The 11,015-nt window shown below is 44.4% G+C and overlaps 1 protein-coding gene across 1 annotated transcript; it reads left to right on the top strand.

Moving 5' to 3' along the window:
• The first annotated feature begins 252 nt into the window (after positions 1 to 252).
• On the top strand, positions 253 to 10,725 carry LOC144691847 (lysozyme C-1-like). The gene is made up of 5 exons (XM_078560402.1): positions 253 to 393; positions 1,614 to 1,843; positions 4,866 to 5,039; positions 6,495 to 6,573; positions 9,747 to 10,725. The coding sequence occupies exons 2-5, from the start codon at positions 1,714 to 1,716 to the stop codon at positions 9,811 to 9,813; spliced, it is 450 nt and encodes a 149-aa protein (XP_078416528.1). The 5' UTR covers positions 253 to 393; positions 1,614 to 1,713; the 3' UTR covers positions 9,814 to 10,725.
• Positions 10,726 to 11,015: the final 290 nt, after the last annotated feature.

The raw sequence follows: 11,015 nt of genomic DNA, 5'->3' as shown, positions 1-11,015 counted from the left end.
CTGACACCTCCCAGTTCAGGTGGCTTGTCCCTTCACAAAACTCTCCCAAAAAACTCCCCACTGCTTTCCAGGTGTTAGTTATGTTATGGCGTGAGGTGCATTTCAAAATAGACGAGGGCTCTAAAAGGTTTGGCAAAGATTGCACGATCAATTTATTTTAAAAAATGTGACTGGGATCCAAATCTTCTCTTGCACCTAGTTTCCAGTAACCACTGAAGCGTTAATGTCTGGGAATATTTGTTTTCTGTACTTTGTTTCAATGTTGTGCTACGTGAGCACTGAGATATAAAGTTGTTGCTCCAAACAGAATTAGATTCAGGTTGAGGGATTCAGTGTCAACTCGACAGGACAGTGAATCAACCTGCGCACCTGTTCTAAAAATTGTGCCAATAGGTGAGTGAATCAGGGCAGGATGACCAGAATTTATTGAAATGTTTTAATCCTTACAGTTAAGACTTTAACGCTGTCCTCTCAATATTATCTAATCTATATTTAAATTTAATGGATTCAGCTCATCCCTCATCTCAGTGACTCTCCCAGTGTTTCACTATAGAATCATACAGCACAGAAGGCAGCCATTCAGCCCATTGTGCACGTGCCAACACTTTGAAAGGGCTATTTAATTAATCCCACATCCCGGTATGCAAGTTTCCTTTGCAAATATATGTCCAGTTCCCACAGTAAATTTACTATTGAGGCTGCTTTGAACACCCTGTTAGGGAGTGCATTCCGACTCCTCTCAGAAGCTGGACACCATCCAGGACAAGCAGCCTGCTTGACTAGTGCCTCATCCGCCACCTTCAACATTCACTCTATCCACCACTGACACACAGTGTGTACCATCCACAAGGTGCACTCCAACAACTCACCAAGGCTCCTTTGGCAACACCTTCCAAACCCTCGACCTCTGTGATCTAGAAGGATAAGGACAGCAGATGCATGGGAACACCACCACCTGGATGTTCCCCTCCAAGCCACACACCATCCTGAAATGGAAATATATCACCGTTCCTTCAGTGTCCTTGGGTCAAAATCCTGGAACTCCCTTCCTAGCAGCACTGTGGGATATAGCCACACCACATGGTCGGCAGTGGTTCGAGAAGGCAGCTCACCACCACCTTCTCAAGGGGCAATTAGAGATAGGCAATAATTTCTGGCCTAGCCAGCGGAAAGAATAAAAAAAAATGTTTCAAAAATTCATTTGTTGAATCACTTCAATTCTGCTTCCCCCCCAGCTATGCAATAGTTCACGGAGAAGGCCCAGATTTATCTTCTCAGGGAGCAGTGAAAGATGTGGTTCTTGATTGGGAGAGCATTAATTTACATTTCTCTCGCCCACTGCTGTAGGATTAACCAATCTTTATAGAATGAATTGTCTAGAATTCTCAACATCCACCCAATGTTATAAAATTGTGTTCAACATCTAGCAATTTCGATCATGTTATTTCCGGATTGTTCCCGAGATCAGTTACCAACAATCAAAGCCCACATTCACAGTTGAGGAAGTTAATCCTCTTCGCCACTTGTCCCTCCGTCACGTCACTTTAAATCAGCATGAAGCTTAGTAATCTTGGTCCGATCTTAAACAATTGATTTCTTTTTTTCTGTTCCAGAATTTTAATCCAGGAGCTAGTTTTGCCAAAATAAAGGAGAAACACAAGGCATCTTTCCTGCAGAACCATTTGAAACTACACTTGTGTACTTCCCAACAAAATGAAGATCCTTTTAATTCTCAGTGCTCTGTTCGCAGGCGCAAGTCCTTACACCTATCAGAAATGCAAACTTGCTCGTGTTTTACAAAGCAAAGGATTGGATGGGTACCACGGTTACAGCCTGGCAAACTGTGAGTCTTATGTTTTCTACACTAGCTTTTTGCAGCTGAATATCATCACCTCAAAGGCCTCTAATCACGCTATCCCTGTTGTACTGATTTCATTACATCGTACTCTGTTTTAAATGCACCATTTGTAAATTTTCTTCATGGCTTTTGTTGTGAAACCTACTGCTTGGTGTAGAGGTGAGGCAGACTGAGCAGGAGGTTTCAGATCTTCATTATTTCATGGGATCTGGGTGTCGCTGGCAAAGCCAGCATTTGTTGCCCATCCCTAATTGCCCTTACTGGCTTACTGGGCCATTTCAGAGGACAGTTAAGAATTAACTACATTGCTGTGGGTCTGGAATTACATCGAGGGCAAACCTGGTAAGGATGGCAGATTTTTAAAAAACATTTTATGGGATGTGGGTGTCGCTGGCTGGGCCAGCATTTATTGCCCATCCCTAATTGCCTTTGGGAAGGTGGTGGTGAGCTACCTTCTTGAAGCCCTGCAGTCTATGTGGTGTCTGTACTTCCACACTGCTGTTCGGGAGGGAGTTCCAGGATTTTTGAAACAGCAACAATGAAGGAACGGCGATATATTTCCAAGTCAGGATGGTGAGTAGCTTGGACGGGTACTTCCCGATCGTGGTGTTCCCATCTATCTGCTGCCCTTGTCCTTCTAGATGGAATGGTTGTGGGTTTGGAAGCTGCTGTGAAAGGAGCCTTGGATAGTCCTGCAGTGCACCTTGTAGATGATACACACTGCTGCTACTGTGCGTCGGGGGTGGAGGGAGTGAATGTTTGTGGAATGTTTCAATCAAGCGGGCTGCTTTGTCCTGGATGGTGTCAAGCTTCTTGAGTGTTGTTGGAGCTGCACTCATCCAGGCAAGTGGAGAGTATTCCATCACACTCCTGACTTGTGTCTCTTCCTAAAGGACATGGGTGAATCAGATGGATTTTTACAACAATCGATGATAGCTGTCACGCTCAACATTACTGAGATGAGCTTTATAATCCAGACTTGTGAACTGAATTTAAATTCTACCAGCTGCCACGGTGGGATTTGAATCAATGTCCCCAGTGCATTAGCCCAGGCCCCTGGATTACTAGCCCAGTGACATGACACGTACCACTATACAACTGTCTCCCCAATTCCAGTATAGAGCTGTGCTCAACTGAACTCCGCTGATGGTACTATATAATTGCCTTCAGCACCCCAAACTAGGTCGGAACACAATATTGTTGTTGTCTTGAGGGAACTACCCGAGATCTCCTTCTTTTAAATCTGAGTACAGGCTCCTCCATCTCTCTTTGTGTAATAAACTTGATGTACCGGACAGGGCTCTTGCTTGAAAAAGATAACATTATTTACAGAGCTCTTGTAGAAGCTACAGGCTTGAACCAGATCCACGAGTAGAAAGCTCAGCCCCTAAGATTAGCCGCGCCAAGGGCGGATTGGTCAGTACAATCACGTGACCCCTAAAAGCAGTAGGATAAGTTTTACCCACAATCACTACGCTTTGCAAACCCAACTTCCTTGTGGTTGATTCTAGCACAGACCAGGACTTCAAGTTGCTCACTCTCCCTTTCCAGAATCTTCTCTGCACCTTTTGTTGTTCCCCTGTATCTCAAATTTAAACTTTTCATCCGGCTGCTTAACTCCTTCAATGGTCCCATTGTTGTCAATCTCTGCAGCCTCCGCCAAACCTACAATTCTCCTGAACTCTCTGACAGGAATACTTTGTGCCGTCTCTCCTGCCTTTACCGATACAAAGCTTCCACTGCTTTGACCCCACGCCTTGAAATTCCTTTCCCCGATCTTCACCTCCATCTTCTCTTTTAAGACCCTTCTTCAAATCCAACTCTCCCACTCAAGCTTTTAATCACCCTTCCTCATTGCCCCTTTGGCTTCGTGCCTTAGAAAATCTTTCCTATGGGCAGGATTTTCAGCTCAGCGTGTGGACGTGCGCCTGACAGGCACGAGTATGAAATAACGTGCGGTGACTCGGGCAAACGTCCCGACGTCATCGTGCACTCGCACGATATTTCGGTCAGCAGCGCGCTCGCTGGCAATTAAAAGGGCAATTAAGCCGATTAATCAATTAATTAATTAAATAGATTTCCTCCCTGCCCATCCGACCTTACAGTTGGATGGCGGGTGAATAGGCCAAAGCGGCCTTTGGATTTTTGAGGAATCCTCATCCACAGGCGGGATGAGGTCTCGGATGATAATTAAATATAAAATAAAAATTTTTAGAACTCATTCTCAACCTGTCCCTGCTCCTGTGTCAGAGTCACATGAGGGGACATGTTTTCCATTTTTTTGAAAACTTTATTTTTAATGTGAAAAGTCTTCAGTTCCCTGAGCTAGCTCTGTGCCTTCAGGGAGCTCTCGCTGAGCACACCTACGCACTTGCGCATACTCCCACACTCGCACCCCTCCCCCAGTCAGCGCTGAGGGTTGCCGCGCACTTTTCACACTGGCTGGCTGTTAATTGACCAGCCGGGCGCGAAATCACGGCCACGGCCCAATCGTGGGCAGTGGAGAGTTACTCGACCTCTCCCAGGCCCACCCACTGATCCCACCCAACGAGGGGAGAATCCTCCTCTATGCCAAAGAGAAATCTATCAATTTTAATTTTGAAGCTTGAAAAGCTACGCCCGCACCCCCTAACACTAACCCCCCATCCCCATCCCCACTCCTTGCAACCCCCAACTCCAGCCTCATTAACTTTCTGGGGAAGAAGGTTTCAAATTACTGCTATTTCAAAGACCTCCCTCAACACAAGGATTCCACACCACACAGGAATTGTAGTGCACAAGTGAAGACCTCTCAAACTGAGCAATTTCCTGACATAGATTTCTCAGTTTAAGAAGGAGGAGATTGCAATTGCAAATGTGGAGAGAAGAATATGGGAGAGGACCAGAGGAGGAAAAGTGACAGGAAGTAGTTTCAAAACCCATGCTAGTCCAGGCTGTCCATGATGGAGCTTATCGGTAAGGATATGTGAGTCATGTTTGCAGTGTAATTTCTTTTCCTTTATTTTAGGGGTGTGTTTGGTTCAATATGAAAGCAGTTATGATACACATGCAATTGGACGCAATAGGAGAGGTGGAATCGTTGTATCAACAGACTATGGGCTGTTTCAGATCAACAGTTACTGGTGGTGCGATGATGGTCAGACCCCAAAGACACATAACGGGTGTCACAAGAGATGTGCTGGTGAGTTATTCAACACATCAATAAAGGAAGAGTTTCCTTTCTCTCCTAGGGTTTATATAGTGCATTCAACATAACAAAATGTCCCAAGGTGCTTAACAAGTGTATGATCAATAAAGTGACATAAGGCACATAAGGAGATATAGGGACAGATGACCAGAAGCTTGGTCAAAGAGTTGTGTTTGAGTGTATTAGAAAAGGATGGGAGTGCGTTTTGAATGAGTTCAAGTTTGTGAAGGGTGTTAAGTGGTAAACAGTAGGAGGTTCGCTAGCCCATTTTGACATGATGCTATAACATTTCAGACAGTCTGGAGTCAATATTGAGAACTCCAAGAGCCACTTCCTCCTGACTGTATATCACCGTGACGCCATGCTGGTAATTCTGTCTGTTGGTGGGACAGGATATACCCAGGGATGGTGGTGGAGGAGTCAGGGACATTGGCTGTAAGGTATGATTTGGTGAGCATGATTATGTCAAAATCTTAGTCTATGAGACATCTCTCCCAATTTTGGCAAAAATCCCCAGATGTCCATGAGACAACCACATTGCTGTGGGTCTGGAGTCACATGAAGGCCAGAGCAGGTAAGGACGGCAGGTTTCCTTCCCTAAAGGACATCTCAATTGGCCCAGCAATCACAGCCTGTTTTTGGGGAGAGAGTCCTAGATTTCCACTACCTTTAGTGTGGAATAGTGCTTTCTGATTTCATTCCTGAATGTCCTAGCTCGAATTTGAATGTTACGAAATCAAGATGGCTAAATGTCGAACCATTACCACTGAGGGAAGAGGGAATGTGGTGGGGGTGGTGGTGGGGTGGATTTCGGTCGTAGTACTGGATGAGGTTAAAGAGATGCAAAGGGCCATTACAAAGAAAGGGAAGAATTTAAATACAGGGATAAGAATTTTAAATTTGAGACATTGGCGAACTGGAAGCCAATGTAGGCCAACGATGATGAGTGTTATGAATGAGTGGAACAGAGAAGTGGGATTGATATGTTATAAGGTATCAGCAGTTTTGATTGAGGTGAAGTTTATTTCAGGCAGGGGATGGGAGAAGAGCATTATAGCAATCCACGTGTGGTCCAGTTTTTGTGATAGAGTGATTGTTTGTCTAATTTACTTACAAGTTGTAACAAACAAATGGTGAAACTCTGCTCATAAGGTCAAGACTGAATCTGCTGCTGGTGAGATTCCCACAACTCAACCCAATTCTCTCTGATGCGGCAACTTCATATCTCAGCAATAGTGTTGCGCACAAGTGGAGCAGAGCGGAGAAAACAAATGTTTCCAGAGATGAAGTATTTAGTGAACCCTGTGCATCTGCAGCCCAGCCACATTTATTTAAAGACAGGACCATCTTCGCCAAACCATAAGCCTTAGGTCATGGTCATCAGTACACACTTCACTTATGAACATTCAATGAATCGATTTTAATACCTCTTTGCATTTTTCTTTGTAGATTTTCTCAATAATAACATCGACGATGACATTGAGTGTGCGAAAAGGGTAGTAAGAGATCCCCAAGGAATGAATGCCTGGTACGTTAAAATGTTTTACTTCCTTGCTTCTAGCTGTCTCTAAACATCAGTTGCATTTGGGAGTGTTGGAAGCCTATAGACTGGTATCTGCAAAAACTGTAGCCTTGGTCTATGAACTGTCTAAACGTGTCACAGATTTAATGCATTGGATCCGCCTTTTCCTATTGGATATCCTGAAAACACTGTAGGTCTGATGTCTGGCTTGATTAGCTCTTTCACTGTTCAATGGCTAACACTAACTCTAACCCTAACCATAAATGTGACCCTATGGATGAAAGTGATTGCTTTCAGTTTGTTGCCTGTTCCTGATAGCTCTACTTGTTACGGTTGATTCATGTCAAAATAAGGAGAAATGCAAAAGGAAGAAGGCTTCCCTTGGTCAGGATTGGCCTTCAATGGACATTGTCTGAATGTCACGGAATAGAGGCACAGCACATCCAAACCCTCACAAGGTGAAGCCAGTGAGCTTTCCCCACACCCCACAAAGGAAGCAGGAAAAGAAGTAAAACCCAGCTCCACTCAAAGGGAAGTTTGGGATGGATTATTGATTGTGGAACGCTGTTATAACCACAGCTGATGTTAATTGCTGTGCAACCAAAACCCAGAGGCAATTTTGGCTTATGGGCCATACTGTATTTTTTTTCCATTCTGAAAATGAGAAAGGGCCATACTAATCTCAGCAATAAGAAGTCCAGTAACGCTTTTTGGATTTTAAAAATTAGAAGGAATGGTTTTATTCACAAAATTAAAGAAAACTTTAGCACATAAGATTACATTTGCACAGTTAAACTTAGTCTTACAAAGCAATCCCCCCAAAAGACTCCCTACTTGGTCAGACTCATAAGTAAACACCTCCCAGGCAATAATTCCTTATAGATGTTTAATTATAAAAAATCCAGTAATGTAACCCAAGGCAAACTGCTGTAACTTCAATAAAGGCCTACCACATGACTTTAACTCTTCCACTCTGCCGTGAAAATACAAACTTCAGAATAAAACTGCTTTTTGCAGCCCAATACTTCTCTGGCTTGGCTGGATAGTTGATTCAAACTGCATGCTCTGTCAGCCACAGCCCCAGCTATAGGTTTGGCTGCTACACCTCATAGCTCCAGCTCCACAGCTACAGATTGAAATGGCCCAACACTAAAATACTGTTTTTTCCCTTTCATCTCATGTTCCATTGTTCTCACACCTCTTTGAGACTCAAATCCTTCCAAACTTAAAATATTTCATATTTCCATCTTGTCTTTGCTTTTGGGTCAATATCTATTTAGCCATGAACTCCAGCAAGATGCAAACATGTCCCTTGGCATCTCTGACTCCCCTTCGATATTCAAACAAACTCTCAGCTTATCCAGAAATGCCAATGTTAGATGTAACCTATACACTGGCACCTCAACCCTAACACCTCTGCCCTTTTAAAGTTTTATACCCCCCCAGACAACCTGTCTCCTATTTATCTCTGCCCAGCTTAACTGAAATACACACACACACACACACACAAACACACACACAAACACACACACAGCCGTTTCCACCTAATAACACAATATTCCCAAAAATATTTTAAAAATACATCCATTTCTCACACTACACACGCAGCAATATACTAATTTTAAAGCACAGCAATGTCTCACAGAGGCATGAGAAACAAAGATGTGAATATTAGGAGGGGCAACAACAATGTTCAACAAAGAAATGGACATGAAGTGGGATCTGAAAGGAGGAATGGGGAATAGAATGTGGATGGGATGTGAATAGGGAATTCAGGGTGTGTGGGCAAGTGAGCTGAAGGTACAGGTGCCAATAATAGGCTGACCGTTGGGCAGTCAGTGAAATGGAGGTGTCCCAATGGTTCTAGAAATAGGGCCGCTTGAGATCCTGGGCAATAATTTTAAATTTGAGGTGTTGGTGGATGGAAGATAATGTCGAGCAGAAGATGTCTGTGATATGAAAGGTCTTGGTATATGTAATAGGATATTGGCAGCAGAGATTAGGATGCGATGAAGTTTATCTGGAAAATAGGACGATAGCATTGTACCAATCCAAAATGCGGGTCCAGTTACAGCATTACAGTCAATGCTGCTCATCCGATTGGCTTTCCCAATTTAGTGCTGGTTCTCAAATGTCTGATGTAAACTGGTCTGTCGATGGTGACTTTTTCACCAGCAGTTGCTGGGGTATTCAGCATCATCATCCGCAGCCTGACCTTTCATACGCACTGTTTTGGTTCACACATAGTGGGTGGAATTTATAAAACTGATGTGGGCTCAGCCCGCCACTTGGAGAACCAGCGGGAAAACCATGTCACTTCTGAGGGGAGGCCTGAGCTGATTAAGTGGCTGTCAGGCATTTCACTGCCCAATGTCGGGCCTTCCCCAGGATTTAGGACCCTCAGGGTGGAGATCCCACCTCCCCGAGAGCTGCCAACCAAACTGAGACCCGAAGCTCTCCATTGCCGGCAGCGCCACTGGGAGAAGTGGCTGCTGCTGGTATTGCACCTAGCCAGGGGATCCAGGCCGCAGGTGATGAGGGAGGGTTGGGAGTCATGGGGTTCGGAGGCATGGGCAGGGGTGGTGATTTACAGCGGCCAGCCCCCTGCCTGATTCCGGGTCCCCTGATTGGGCACTAAATGCCATTGAAAGAGGGACCAACGCCCAGGAAGCCGTGGGAAAATTTGCCTGGTGGCCTTCTGGAGACATGGGGAAGTCGTGCCACTCACAAGTCGTTCCCGAGACACTGCTAAATTACTGTGTGCTGATAGATAATGGACATTCATTGGCTCAATAATGAGCCTATTTGACAACATGCCACGAGCAGGTGAGATTCCCCCGTGGGACTGTTCCCACCTCCAACTTAATCACGAGAGGCTTTCCACTGCCAGAGACTGACCGGCGGCCCGTCCCGCAATTACTCGGGCCAGTCCGCCATCTTTCCCGCCACGACGCGCTGCATTACATCCAGCCCAGTGAATGACTGCTTGAGTGAAGTGCCGGAGACCTGTCAGCATCATGGGAATCACGCCCCATTCCAGGATCAAGACCATCAAGAAAGGATGGACAAAACTTTGAAAAGAAGACCTCAAGACCAGGAGAAATATAAAAATGTTTTGCTGAGTTTCTCATAGATCATTGCTGCAGTTCCTTCGCATCTAATGTTCCTCTCTTTTGCAGGTATGGCTGGAGGAATAACTGCAAGGGCCAAGATCTTAGCCATTTTCTGGATGGCTGTAACATATAACAGGCGAAAGAGCTGATGTTTGGTCCACTTGCCGTAACCAACTCTAAAACCTGCCGCATTTATCTTGGCATTGTTAATAAAGGTGTGATCGGATAAGCTGTATTTTCTGCAGATTTTAAATACATAAAATTATGTAATCATTTTCTGTGCATTTGATGAATCCAATGATTGGGATCCATTTGAGGGCCCTCCTGATTGGCCACCTTAACTTTGCTTTGGCAGAAACCACAGATTAAGTTTGTGAATAGGATATCTGCCAATTGTGCCAAAGCAAGGGTAAATGATCAGAAAAACTATGAGGAAAATATCAGCCTAGCTGAGGATCAGATGAGGATTCCCACAGTCAAATATCTCCTCCAATATCCAGTTTCTGTGGCCACGAATGACCATGTGCCCCCTCACACAAGAAAAACAGCCAGAACCTGTGGAATGGACATTAGCTTAATTAGACACACCCTTCTCGTGAGGGAGGGATAACATTTTTTTGGGAGGGGGAGATGAAACTACCTCATGTTGGACATGAGTTGTAAATTCACCTTCATCGGCGCAATGTCAAATTTCTTTGATTTCTCCCAAATGCGCAGCCTCCACCACCAATGCATATGCGCGTACCAGCCCTTCTCTCTGGCATTAAACAGCACCGAATTCAGCCCAGCAGACGCCATCATAATGGTGACAACGACACTGAATCGTGTTACAGTGAGAGGTTGCTATGGTAACCATAAAACAGCTCCAGCCTTGTACCGATCCCATTCATTGCTTTGCTTAGATTCCATTTAATTTTGTATGAAACAGTGGACCCAAGAATAAACTCTGCTTTGTAGCACCTTTCTATGATTTGAATTACAGTAATACATAATCTGGGTGGTCATTTTACAACATTATGCCATCAATAAAGAAAGCCAAAAAATATCAAGCCTCAAATTTGTTTTTAGTTTCTTCAATTAATTTATTTATTCATTAATGCAATGTAGCTGTTACTGGTCCTTGGGAAGGTGGTGGTGAGCTGCTGGCTATTTTGAGCATTTCAGGTGTTGTTGGAGCTGCACTCATCCAGGCAAATGGTGGGTATTCTATCAAACTCCTGACTTGTGCTTCATAGTTGCCGGACCGGCTTTGGAAAGCCAGGAGGTGAATTGCTTACAGCGGAATTCCCAGCCTCTGAACTGCACTTCTAGGCACAGAATTAATATGGGCATAAA

The sequence above is a fragment of the Cetorhinus maximus genome, chromosome 16 (genome assembly GCF_964194155.1).
Source record: "Cetorhinus maximus chromosome 16, sCetMax3.hap1.1, whole genome shotgun sequence".
Classification (NCBI taxonomy): domain Eukaryota; kingdom Metazoa; phylum Chordata; class Chondrichthyes; order Lamniformes; family Cetorhinidae; genus Cetorhinus; species Cetorhinus maximus.
Note: the sequence above shows the minus strand (reverse complement) of the source record. Positions and strands in the feature narration are given on the sequence as shown.